This window comes from Vidua chalybeata, chromosome 1, assembly GCF_026979565.1.
Source record: "Vidua chalybeata isolate OUT-0048 chromosome 1, bVidCha1 merged haplotype, whole genome shotgun sequence".
NCBI lineage: Eukaryota > Metazoa > Chordata > Aves > Passeriformes > Viduidae > Vidua > Vidua chalybeata.
In genome coordinates this window covers 27,222,509-27,236,843 of record NC_071530.1, presented here as the reverse complement: position 1 = coordinate 27,236,843, position 14,335 = coordinate 27,222,509, and the positions used below count along the sequence as shown (strand labels likewise).

The window sequence follows — 14,335 nt, the reverse complement described above, 5'->3', positions numbered from 1 at the left end:
GGCCTTACAACAAATACAATTTTTGTGTATTACAGGTCATTTCAGTGCCTATACAAAGGCAAAGAAAGTTGCACAGCTTGATAATATCATCCATATATGCTATATCTCCTTAAAGTTACAAAATATAAAATTTTAATAAATGTGCTAATGTGAGTTTATTTCTTTACTTCAATGCTATAAATCTGTATCAAGATACACAGTGGACTGCTATGGGATGTTGTGACTTTTTGTGCAAGCCAAAGCAAAAAAAAAAAAAAAAAAAAAAAAAAAAAAAAAAAAAAAATTAGGAACAGCGGAGATCTCAGAAGAAAACCTTCATATGAATCTATTTATATTGATTTATATATTGGCAATAGGGATTCATTTAAGCTAAGAGTTATGCATTTATTTAAATAATTTTTGTGTCAGACCAAGTGATAGTAAAAGAATCACAGAGACTGTAAACATATCCTCAATGCCATCTGCTGTCAGGTCAGTCACTGCAGAGGGGCTGTTATTTATTGCCACCACAATACTTATTCATGGTGGAGTCCACCACTACTGTCTGTTGTAACAGTAGAAATAAACTATTTGTATTATTTTTACAAGGTGTTGAAATAATAGCTCAAAGTCTCTTGCAAATCTTACCTTGTGGTGTAGGACTATTAAAACACGTCTTGTTCACAAGAATTGCAGCAGGGCATTATTCATGAACCTTGACTGCTTCCTGCTTAGCTAAGATGTTTCTATGGTAAGTAAAGCTCTAAGAGAGAATTCTTATTGAGATTAATATAGGATATTGTCTATGAAAGGTCCTATAGGATTTGAAGTAAATAGCATCTTGGAGATTGTGGCTCTGAGATGTTAAAATCAGAATATATTCATAAATCACAGTCAGTCACATGAAAATAATAATTTATTCTGATGTGACTGAATACAGCGTTGTGATAAATTCTAGGAAAGATGAATGTATGACTGTATATTATTGGCAGATTTTTCATAATAGGACCTCCAAGGCAGACAAATCTCAGACCTAAATTGCATCACTTTTTTTTCAAAGTTTGTTTGTATGTGGCTTTAAGCTGTGATAACTTTCTGATTTGAAAGGAAGATTAATGGCATATTCCAGCACATGAAATCACTGGTCTCTGTGCAACGCAAAACTATATTTTTCATATATTTCTCTTAAATGCAAAACTATAGTTTTCATGGATTTTATGATAGTTTACAAGCACAGTACTTAAATGTAATATTCTACTGTACTAAAATATAATGTAGAGGGAACTTCTCTACATTAAATATACAGTAGTGAACCAGATTTTAATTTTAATTTGTACATTTTCTGAAAGTGTTTTGTATAATATATACATATATATATACTTACAGTATATTGGGCTCATGAATACTTACAGTATTTATGAGCTCATTGAGGTGATAGATGCACATGCATGATTGATTTAAATTGAGATCACTTATTTTGATTCACAAGCAACCCATATCTCTGATTACTGTGTCTTGTCAGCCTTGTTCCTGCACATTTGGATTCAACATAGTGTATTTTAATCCAGACATTATTAAATAAGTATTGTGAATTCTGTTGGTATTTTAAGGTCTTTTTCTATTTACTTACTTGCATAATATCATTGTGCTGAATAATTCTTTTTTACTCAAAGGTGTTTCTTCCCATGGGCGATGAGGCAACTCTTTCCTTCTGCTTCCTTGGATGACTGATATTTTATTACATAGATTCCCACAGGCATGTGATCTGTATGCTAGGATGTATGATTTTCTTTTCTGAGGGTGGGGAAAACTTAAGGCAACCAGCAGGGTTTTCTTTGTTCTTCACTAGCCATCCTGTTAACACTTGGATCTACATAACCACAACTAACTGCATCTGCTATGGCTGTGACCAACCTCAGCTATCAGGATTTTATCATCATATCACACCAGTATAAAAATGGAATTAATTTGGGAGATGCATGATAAATTTTCCTGTAGCAGTATGAATTTTAAACAATGTGATTCATATCCCTCTTCTATAAGCTAAAAGGAAACACAGGTAAATTCAAACTGATTCTAAATGTATTTTAAAGTAATTCTGGCTGAAATGATAGTGAAATCCTGACTGTGTGTACTGGTCCATAACAATAACTGCACTATATATAAAGCTGTAGAAATGAAAACTAGGTCTGTATAAAAAGGGAAAAGAATGAAACTCACAATATCATCAATATTGTAACATTCAGTACATGCTTTACTGATAAATCTGCTTTCCTTTGTAAAATCTCAGACTAACATGAAGCCTTGATTCATAAAGGCATGTGTAAAAGTGACCCAGTAGCAGCAGAAGACAGGTATCCTTCCATAAACAGGATGAGTAGCTTGCTTTCAGTTCAACAGGAAAAGATATAAAAAAAAAAAATATGGTTTTATTTCTATTGTTGACACAGTTTCAATATGTAAGTCATAAGGAGGGCCCTAGAGAACCAAATTTGTTCCCTTGAGTACAACAAAGCATTTAAATTAGTTTTTTTGGCAATTCACCAATGGAAAAAAAGAGGGAAACAAAAGATTCCATTGCCAAATATTAGTTCTCTAAAATGCACATGAAATTAAATACATTTGCTGTATCCTTACTCTACATATAAGAAAACGCTTGATTCCAATTATCCTTCACCTTGGAATAAAAGGACTCTTACATTCAAATTAGCAACAAGATTGTCATCCATGATACAGTGCAGCAAGTAATTTCATCAGTGGTGAGGTATTACCATGTGAAAATATGATTTTCTGTCCTACAGGGGGCTGTTTAGTGATGCGCCAACCAGATGCTGACAGGTCATGTAACCCACCGTGCAGCCAACCCCACGCTTACTGCAGTGAGGTATGTGCTACTGCATTGGAGCATAGAACACCCCCACGAGGCCTTCCCACACATCTCTTGATTACAAAGATTATGTCAACAAAAAGTATTTTCAGAGATTTTACTAGTCACAAATTTGTTAAAATCCACCTTGCACAATTTTCTGACTTTCAGTTAAATGTTAAATATGGTATGAACTTGCATAAAAATATGTGAAGAGGTACCCTCCAGGCTAGCACTCATCAAAACAGTCTTCTCTTCCAGTCATCCATGTTGTTATGCCTTATAGCTCACAGAAAACCTTGTTTTTCTGCTACACATTGTAAAACACTTGTTCCCTACAGACTAGGACATGCAGTTGTGAAGACGGATACACTGAAGTTATGTCCTCCGATGGCACACTCGAGCAGTGCACTCTCATCCCAGTGGTGGTGATCCCCACCATGGAGGACAAAAAGGGGGATGTGAAAACCAGTCGAGCTGTGAACCCTACCCAGCCTTCCAGTAACCAGACAGGACGAGGAAGGACTTGGTTTCTGCAGCCTTTTGGGCCAGGTGAAGTCATGCAATGAGCAGTCTTAGTGCTAAATACTGCTGCAGGGTCTGGCATTTATAATTTTGTATACCTAGGAAGATCAGAAAAACCCTTGACTGTTCATTTAAGAAGGCAGGCATGTACTCACTGAAAACAAAGGAAAAGAAATAAGTAAACATCTAGCCCCCTCACGACTCCATCAATATATTTAGTGAAATCTTATATTGCAGTTTTCCTTTTAGCCATTCTACCTGTTAAAATTCACAGAAGCTATTTGAAATGTGACTGTGGAAGGGAGTTTGCTGCAAAGCTGCAAGCCAGTATATTAAACTGGTGTCTTAACCAATAATTCTGTTGACAGAGGAGTGAAAAGATAGCACTGAAGACTGGAAAGAATAAAGGCTTCTTAAAATTTGCAGCATTAGCAAAACTTGTAGGAAAATAATTGGTATAGGTATGCTAATGCTTTTCTGACATATCCATATTTATGCTAATTAATGTTAGTCAAATGCTAACCATATTATTGATATTTAGCATAGGCCTGCTCTAAGTCTCTACGAGCAATATTTACTTTTATGATGGACCATGTTCTTTAGAGCTGAGCAAAGACATATGCAAGAGTGATCTAAAATATAGGAGTTATTTCATAAAAATACTTCATAAAGTCCGTCATGTAATCAGATGTCAGTAAACATTTTCTAGAGCTACTAAATATTTGGATTAAAAAACCCTTTAATTAACAAAATACTTTCACTTGAAGAGATATGTTGTCCAAAACATTATTAATATGGAAGAGAGCAAGTGATTATCATCTTAAGTGCCTCTTAAGTCACATAGGGCTAAATATACTAATACCTTTGTGTATTAGTGTGGTCATTTATTTCTAAAGGTTTTTTTGATGTTTTTAATTGCAGAATTGAAAGTACTATCTTTACATGCATAATAAAGATATAAAGATATTTCAATTTGAGATTTATAAAAATATTTCTAAATATTTCATATTTAATCTAATACAGATTAAATAATGTTTGGGTTAGAAATTAGAAATACTTACATTAGATTGCTTTAGTCCTACTAGTATTTACAATTATTTGTACTTTGATATTATATTTGATACCTGCTATAAAATGGTCTTTACTCCAAGTACTTTATTCAAAAATAAAAAATAGAAAATCAAGCTTTTCTGGTCCTCTTTTAAAAAACAGCATCTTACCAAATATGTTATTATTTACTCATTTTAGCTAACCCCTCCTGAAAATGCCAGAGGGTGTGTTGCAGCACACAGAGTGATAACAATAAGCAAATATCAGACGGTCCCCTTCAACAGTTTAGGAACATGGACACTCATGTGAGCTCAGGGAGGGTTTTGGAGCAAGGTACATTTGGAAAACTTAATGAAAACTCACCCATTTTATGTGATTCAAGTTGGGAAGGAGACATAGCTCAGTTCAGTTAATCTCAAACATACTCAATAGAACTAATACTTTATGCAGTGAAGTTATGAGCAAATGTGAGAGAAAGTGAACATTTTCCTATTCTGATGAGGTTTAGGCTTGATTATTTTATTTCAGGATTTGGTATCTGTTGGAAAGGTTTGGGTTTACTCTGACATGATTATTTTTTTCCTCACAGTTTCTAAGTCTAGATCTAAAATAGGTCTTTCATTTTCTTCCACAAATTACATTGCAGTTCCAGAAAGGAAGATATTAAAACTGCCCTCTTCAGTTGTCTAGGCTGAGGTATTACCACAAAAAGATGAATCTGAGATGCCAATTCCCTTGCATACTTAGAAATAATCTGTCCAGACACAATTTAGAAAGCCTGAGTCAGAGGTCAGTAGTTGCATAATAGGAACGACCTCATTAACGGAGTTCCTTGCTTTGACAAAAACAAATAAATCTGTATACAAGACATTGCCAGCCTTTTTTCAAGGAGATGTTACTATTTTAAAAGAAACCAACCTGAAAAAAACCTAAGCCTCTTACATTTGCCAATAGAAATAAACCAAGGAGAGAGGAAACTAACCTATTTAGCAGTACTAAAGTCTGAATTCTTCTCATTGATATTATCCTATCATAGGATATGTCAAGTCAAATCTACTGTTCCATTAATCTTTAATGGATCAGTTATTTCAGTTATGTCAGTTATTATCAGTTATAATGTTTCATTAGGTTGATTAAGGTAATGAAGGTAAATTGTTCTGATATTGATTAGTCTTGAACAACTTGTCCACATGACAGCAAGACTGCATTGTTGCAGACCGGAAGGCCTGAGCTTAACTGCATAGCAATGGAGAGCACTACTATGTAACCAAGCAATCTTAACTAACTTCTGTTAATATTATTGTGGAAATACAAACTGCATTGACGGTGTCTTTTGGTTCTGCAGAGCTAATGAGAAGCACTAAGTGTTTGGTCAGAAAAAATTTGGCTGTATTTGCTTACATTGAAAAAACACACAACTTCATGAAAAAAAAACTTATACCACTTGAAAATGAAATAATTCAGTTTTATTATGATGATTTTTTTTTAATGTCCAGGAAATGCAACAGGGCTAGCTAACCCTATGGAAAACAATGTTTGCAAAAAGCCATTTAGAAATTTGAAAAACGAGTTGGATAAAAGTAGTGAGTCAAAAAGCATGCACTCACTTTTAGTTGTGATCTATCATTTGGGGGCAGAGCAAAACCCCACAGACAAAGTCACATAATTTTCCTCATAGACATGGGTGCATCTGAGGCAAGAAGGAGAGTGGTATGTATGCCTAAACCTCGAGGAACATCATGTCCAAAATACAAACTGCACAGGCTGCACATAAATGCAGTCCTTATCAAGAGACAGTTGTTCTATTTATGAGCATGTGTTGTCTTTTTTTGTGTATTTTTATTCTGTGAGGAGAAGTTACTTATAACAACAAAACTTGCACTTAGTAAGGAAAGAAATTTTATAATTTTGCTACTTTATGCAGTAGTAAAAGTTGTGTGTGTGCAGCTAAGGGATGGATGACATACAGCATGCTAAGGACATTTAAAAACATACAAGTAAATAGGAACGAGAATAAAAATGACAGTCAGATTGCTTTACCAGAGCTAGAATAGAAAGTGATGCTAAATGAGTCCCAGGCTGATGCACTGCCTTGTGATCATACTGAGTGATTGCTCGCTACCAGACAGCCCCCAAATTGAGTTTCTGGGTCTCTCACCTGCTGCCTCTGCCCCAGATCTCAGCTCCATTTGAATTATCCTGACTTCAACTGAAAAGCAGAGCACAAAGTAATTTCTCAGTTATTTAACAATATTTACCTGATTAAACTGTATGTGCTAGTGAAGACATTTATTTTGGATTATTAAAGTATTTCTATGCTATAGCAGAACTAATAATTCAACTAGACTAACTCAAACACTACTGACTAACATTCATTCCTTTTAGATGGGAGGCTGAAGACCTGGGTTTATGGTGTAGCTGCTGGTGCATTTGTTTTACTCATCTTTATTGTTTCTATGATCTATCTAGCCTGGTGAGTTCTTTAATTATTTATAAGAAAACAGCCCCCTCACAGACTGTAATGAAAATGTTTGCATCCACTGCTGTAGAAATTGCAAGCACTTCTGTGAACTGCAGTGTTTAATTTGCTGTGTCCTTTTGTCCAGACTCAGGTTAGCAGATTCTGGTTGTACTCTAGATGATGGATCACCACATGCTCTTCTGAGGGTATAAGAACTTACAAATATGGGGTAGCTTAGTGTACAGTTTGTTTTTGCTCAGAGTATCTTGGTTGTAATATACGATGTCCAGAATAATTTTATTGTGTCTGTATGAAAAAATGTTGAGAGAAATAGCAACAGCGAAATTGAGAAACCAGGCAAATCATATCTTATATTTGACAAGATATAGAGATACCGAACCAGAAAAAATCTGAAAACTTTCTCATCCTTTTAATACATGAAATAATTATTTTTTGAACAAGTCACCTTTGAGAATGTGCTCCTTGAAGTTTTCTAGGTCCTGTTTGGAATTTCTAATCCAGATGACAGTACAGGTGAAAGGTGAGGGAAGTGTGGTCCTATACATCAGGCTCTTGGCTGTACTGCATTAGTAGGCATTTGGGGGCTTCTGGGTATGTTTGTCATTCAGTAAACTTTGCCCAAAACCTCACTTCTATCTAGGTAATATAAAAATTTGTACAGGTTTTTGTTGTTGTTTGTTTGTTTTTGTGGAGGGTTTTGTTTGGTTTTGTTTGTTTGTTTGGGGGGTTTTGTTGTTTTTGGGGATTCTGTTTGTTTGTTTGGGGTTTTTGTGGTCTTTTTATTTTGGTTGGTTGGTTGGTTTTTTGGGGGTTGGGGCCTGAGCAAAAGGAAATCCATTATCATCCAAAAACACTGCAGATTATTTGGACCAGAACCTGTGGCCCTGTGGCAAGTCATTGTAACAGAAGGTTTTGTATAAAATATTCAGATTTGAGCAGCCTAAGTGACACAGCTGAAATAAGATTTTGGACAAGACTGAAGATGCACAGGCCTGATTTAAAGAAATGCTTTACATTACACTCTAAAAGAAGACTAGTATTAAAGCATGGATAAACATTCATTTTTCTTTGGCCTGGTAATTTTTTAAAACGATATCAAATGGATGGGAAATACTGCTGGATAAAAATCTAATTCAAGGCTAGACAAGGAATGTTATGGCAAACAACCATACCTCTGCTATTAATGACTGGTTTGATTATAACATCTAGAATTAATTGTAGGCATTCCAGCAAGTATAATGAGATAAAACCAATCAAAAGATGGCTCTTTCCTGCAGAAACCCTTGATGTGTCAAGAGTGATTTAATATTTGAGTCACGTAATTTAAAAGAACCTGATTGCAGCTTTGATACATGACCAAATATTGCATGGCAGGCTCTGAATTCTTCTGAAAACTGAGTGATGTTGCAAGAGTACCTGCCAAGGATTTCCTCAAGTCACATCAGCATCATAACAGTTTGTTTCTGAACAACTGAGCTTTGACTTAGATATTGCTTTGGGTTGATAAAGGGATAATTAGTGATCCCAGTTAAGGTTTTAGGTTTATAGCTTTTATAAGCAAGCAACTGAATGCATTATCAGACATGTAAGACTGAAATATGTTTTTGTATGTTATTAGTTGTTTGTTCTATTTATAAATTATCTTATTGTTTCAGCAAAAAGCCAAAGAAGCCCCAGAGAAGGCAGAACAACCGATTGAAACCTTTAACCTTGGCTTATGATGGAGATGCAGACATGTAAACTACGACTTCTCATGGTGACAAATGGAGTCTAAACTATAGGAATGAAATCAGAAGGTGTCCAAAGCCACAGGGATTTTCTATGGAGTGGATTAAGTGTTTTGGATTTTTCTTTTTGTAACTGCACCATAGATAAAGAAGGATGGATTTCATAATGCCTAACAAAATTCAAGGTATTACTGCTTTACTTTAGACCATCAGCACTGAGAAATCAGGCAGAATCACATTAACAGACACTGAAGTTGGAGATCTGTGGTGTTTCCTCAGTCTTAGAACTGACCACCCCTTCTGCCTCCAGAATACTGTATGTGACAGAGTATTAACACTTGGAAGCCCCTGCATCATTAACCAAGTATAATCAGTACGCATGAGGAGTTTGTACCAAGCTGTCTATGACTCTTTATATTCAAACATAACATATATTCTTGATTGAACCATATGTATTATTCTATCAGATTATATACGTGATGAAGGGCATTTTAGTGCTTAGTACAATATTAACTTTTAAATGGGATTAACCCACTGAGCAAGTTCAACAGTTTGCCAGTTGATGATAACTTGTGCTAACCTGCGTTTCAGAGGGCAATGACTCACTTGCAAAATTCTGTCCTGTTACCACTCCAAATTATAAAGGCCTCATGTGTACATCCAGAAAGGAGGCATTCTCAGATTCACTATTTTCTAGCGGTTGATGTCTGGAAAAAAATACCTGCTGTAAATGTTACAATACGTTTCTACTTTCTCTAACTCAAACTTGCCTGCATCTTTTTTGCTACATGTAAGGCAAATTTTTGCACTATATTAGTGCAGCATGATATGCACTTAACTAGTATTGCCATAGAAACTGCCTCTTTTCAGAAAGGATAATGATGTATCTTGTGCAAGGAGTGTCAAGTAGACAGGTCTTGAATCCTGAAGAGAGTAGTGTTCAGTTTGGACTGCGACGGGATGGAATCAGCTACAACGTTTGCTGTACACACACCGTTCCTCATCACAGCAGCCATTTGTACTCTACACCGTGGCAGTAATACAAGTGTCTAGTTTCTTGCCCCATCTACCTATACTGGTATAGATTGTCCTGCTGGTTTCTAATTATACTTTGAAGGCTGTTTATGACTAGATTTTTTATATTTGTTAACTTTGTTAGAAAAAAGATAAAAGAAAAAGAAAAGTGGTTGCCCTGTAATCCTGAGTGACATACTTCTTGTCTAAAAAGGTGTTCTGATCAACTGAAATAAAATGGTTTTACTTTTCTTTCCTTCTGTTAATGAGAGCTCTTTCACTGTTACTGGCAGTGCAATACTCAGAGACGTTTTGTCTTTTCTAATTAGGATAATTCAATAGACTCTTTTAATTATTCAGTTAAACTCCTGAGAGTACTGGCAAGTAAACAATAAGATCAATAGTTCTGCCATTTTAATATTCATGACTTTTCAAAAAACTCTGGCAGTATGAAAACTCACTGTTAACCTCTTACATGCTTATGGCTTTTCAGTGTTAAGCTTCCAATATGAAGCTCATTGACTTGCCACTCATGTGACATGGCTGTTATGGATGTGATCCATGTCCTGAGAAGGGTTATTCTCCTCAAATGGCTTCTGCGTGCAGCCGGAACGTACAAGTGACTGTGCCACTACTAAGCAATACAAAACTTTTTCAGGCAACCTCTCAAAAATAATTGTTACATAAAGTTCAATATTAGGTTCTCAGGTCTTTTTTATAACCTAAACCACTTCTGCCTACTCATCACTCTATTTACTCAAGAAGCACCAGTTTTTGCACACTGAATGAAACTAGCTTTGCAAACTTTGATCCAGATCCACTGAAATCAATGACAAGACTCTCATGGACATCAATGGGTAATACCAGTTCTTAAAAATACACATTTTTGTTCTATGTAGAATAATTCTTGAAACCAATGAGCATTTTGTGGATATTCAAGAGAGATTATGGTCCTTCTTTAACTTAGCTGCCATATTACCAGTGTGGTGTTACTGCATCTAGAAAATTACCTTCATCCCACTGTGTAGGTATTCCCCAAATGGGAATAATGACCAGAGGAACAATGGTAACAGTCTTTGGTGCAGGTTTAATTTCTCATTTTATACCTTGATCCGGCTGCAGCTGATGAAGTTTCATGGCCCCTGCAGCAGCAGTGGTTCATTCATATATGTGTTTCAGGAGTGGAGCATTCGGTCTTATATCACTTTGTAAAGATCCATTGCAAAAATACAAATCTTGATAATTTTGATTTTTAGCATTCTTGAGTAGAAAACAAGAAAAACCTGGTTGGTTCCTCTTTTGTCAGACACAAAAAAAAACCCATGGAAAAATTACAAAGTATTAAAGAACAATAACTACACGTGGAGACAGATTTTAACAATGATTTCTGTTTTTTTAAAAAGTCTGATTCTGTGTTGTCAAATAGTTTTGGACCAAGAAGGCATTGAGGGAACAGGGTTTCTTTCATTGGCAATGAGTCATCTTTATTTATGACATAGCTGGTCTTAGCAGGAGCTTTTGCCTTGTTCTTGCCTTGAAGAATTTTATGTCCTAAATCTAAGCATTTAATAACTTGAAGTTAAAGGTATGACATCTCCTTTTCCTTACACATTAAATGGATAAACAAAGAGATAGGAGGGTTTTTAAAGTATGTTTGGCCTTTGCAATCCATGCAAGTATTTTAGTATGTGTTACATTTTATATCTGATCAGTGAATATCTGGTGCACTTCCGCATCATACTAGTGCTGCATTTAAAATCTAGAGTGTGTTTTTATTATTATTTTTTCTATGAACAAAATGCATGGAAATTTGAAGCCAGAGCGGCTTCCCTCATTATCAAGAAAAAAATACTAGGCTGTAAAGAAGGTTGAAATTTTATGTAAATCTAAATGTTGCAAAGGTGGTTAAGTCCTCTAGCATTGAAGCAGAAATAAATAATATGTGAATTATTAATATAGAATGAAAAGCAATTTGCTTAAAAATCAGAGTGCTTCTACAAATCCAGTGCCTAAAGCAGCCACTACTGTAGATTATTAGTTTGTGAAAGTAATGTTTCCAGTGATCAAATAAACCATTCAGAAAATAGCAAAGTAGATATTTTCCTGTTGATGTGGTGGTTTATATTTTCCTTTTTAAAACTGTAGTTTCTAGCTTACTGTGTCTGCTTTGAGTCCTGGAGCAGTTCCTTTTTGAAGCTTTGATGCAACTGCACAAGCCTGTTTATATTTGGCATAAAGCATCAATTTTGAACGCCCCTTCCTCCTGCCAAAATGTAATAAAGTTTTTTTCCAATCTTACAATTTGAAGAGAGCAATTTAAAAACTCTATGTGTAAATCACTGTAAAATATACCTTGAATTAAATGGAAATCTGTCTTTTTACCTTTATGTAAATCGTTAAGAATTAAGAGTTTATTTTGCCTAACTTAATTTACTTGAATATTTATTTTGTAGAACGAGGAGGCAGCTGTCTGAGGAATGTTTACCTTTTTTTTTTGTTAATGTTAATTTGTAAATTGTGTAATGCATTTTTATTTTTTAAATTATGTAAATTTGTTTTTTAATGCACAAAATGTTTATGTACAACTACTACTGCAAATTTGTGTATATTGTCACTAAGCATTATTCAGTTAATAGAGATGATGTGAAAATGTAACAAGTCTTACATTTTCATCTGGGTTATTTTTACATAACTGATGTATTGCTGACAATAAATATAGACACAAAATCATTTAATGTCTTTTTTTAATAAATGTAGTATTCTATGCTGGGATAGAGTAACAATAAAAGCCAGATCCTTAAAATATGACCATCTTTTAAATAGTCTCTTCTTTTTTCTGAAAGGCATTAGCAAACATATTCTTGTTAAAAATTAGTCTTTCTATTTAAAAAGAAAAATACTTTCTGATACTATGGTAACAATCAAGTCTGTTGCTACTGTCCTAATTGACCTGGAAATTTACAAAACATATTTTGTTGATTGATAAATATCCAATAAATGAAATTTAAAAAATAACATTTTCTTCCTTGCCACTTTTATATCAAACAATCCTTCTGTAGAGAATAAGGGGTCAACAAGATCTCACTAAAAGACATGTATTCACTTCAAGTCAAGCTAAATCTTGAATAAAAAGAAGTCACTTTGCATTTTTTCATAATTGCTCATATTCAATCTCTGTGCTCTCCAAAACTCAATTCTTTTCCTGTCCAGTTCTGCTGTGTAATTTACACACTGTATCATGAGGGGTTTATCCTGTTTCAGTAGTTATTACCTCCCCAGTAACCTTTCCAAGCTAACCCCTAAAAGATTTAAACACAATTTTGAGAGACATTTCAGGATTTTCACAAGTAATTCCTACCTACATTTTCTCCTACTGGAACCCATAGAAAAACCACAGAAGTAGTGGTCTTGAATTCCCACCTAAAACCTAATAGAGGAATAGAGGAATTTTTAGATAATTTAAATGTGTTTAATTCAATACAGGCAAAAGTTTTGTTACCAGTTAAAAAACATCTGAGAGAAGAAAATTTAAATTCTCATTTAAATTTAGAGAATTAGTTGTGGTATAATAATGAAGATGATAGAGTCTTCACATTCAGTAAAGAAAATGTGGTGGGATTTTGGCAACTGTTTGCAAGACTTTTAGATTAATGGGAAAGAGTCATCTTTATTTTAAAAAGAATCCCAAAACATTAGAGAAAAGTATGATTTTCTAGTACAAGTGTGACAAAAGGGCATGAAGTGAAAGGTAAATCAAGAGACTTAGGTAAGCTTTGTAAATGTTTTAGCCTTCTAGTAATGTGAAAACCTACAATATTGAAGAATCTAAAAAATCTAGAAAGTCATCCTGCTGAAACAGTCATTCAGGATCTGCTTGGCATCACTACCAGTTTAGCTACGGAAAATGTCATCTCTAAATCTTCTGATTGGGTTTTTTGGTTTTGTTTTTTGTTTTTGTGGGTGGCTGGTTTTTTTGGTTGTTTTTTTGTGTTTGGTTGGTTTTTTGTTGTTGTTTGTTTGTTTGGTTTTTTTTGTTTTTTTTTTTTTTTTTTTTTTTTTTAATACAGGAAAGCTGGCTGTCTGTCCAAAAGCAGGTAATGACCAGGCAGATGAGCAAACACTTGCATTTTTTTATGGAGGTAGAATTGGGTTGGGTGTGCATGTTTGCCCGTTCATTTATTTTTCAGCAGAGGCTGAGGGTGTGTCATTTTGCTGACCTTCATTTGGGCAGTGCCCCTGGCTTTGGAGGGCATTTTCCATGGGGACATTCTGGTGAAGCATCTCTACATCCTTTTGTAAACAGGCATCTTTTCTAAGTCCTGCTTAAACAGAAAATTGGGAAGGCTAACTTCATGGCACATCTTAAATGGCATTGGGCATATGCCATTCCTCTTTCTGCTGTCAGGCAGCTCTGCTCTGGGACAGGACTGAGCCTCACGAGAGCACAGCAGTGTCAGGGTGACAGGTTGTTAACCCCAACCTGTGGCTGTACCCACACCCCTCACCCTTCCAGCCTGACCCTTCCAGCCTGGAGAACAAGCCATTGCTGGTACTGATATTCTGACCTGCCTTGGCAAGCTGATGCTGTTGGATGCTGCCTAATCCTGTTTGTCCTAGTTTGGTTAGGTAACAGCTCTTCTGGAAAGGGGGTGGGTGGACAGCGTGCTGGGCACAGCTCAGCTGCACTTGGCA

General features: G+C 35.1%; 1 protein-coding gene across 1 annotated transcript in view; it reads left to right on the top strand.

Moving 5' to 3' along the window:
* The window catches only part of THSD7A (thrombospondin type 1 domain containing 7A), a 145,725-nt gene extending 133,067 nt beyond the window's left edge, over positions 1 to 12,658 (top strand). Inside the window, exons 26-29 of the mRNA XM_053932746.1 lie at positions 2,781 to 2,863; positions 3,187 to 3,397; positions 6,806 to 6,893; positions 8,558 to 12,658. Of these exons, the coding sequence (XP_053788721.1) occupies positions 2,781 to 2,863; positions 3,187 to 3,397; positions 6,806 to 6,893; positions 8,558 to 8,642 (467 nt within the window). The 3' untranslated portion in view covers positions 8,643 to 12,658. The remainder of the gene's footprint in view (positions 1 to 2,780; positions 2,864 to 3,186; positions 3,398 to 6,805; positions 6,894 to 8,557) is intronic.
* The last annotated feature ends 1,677 nt before the right edge of the window (positions 12,659 to 14,335 follow it).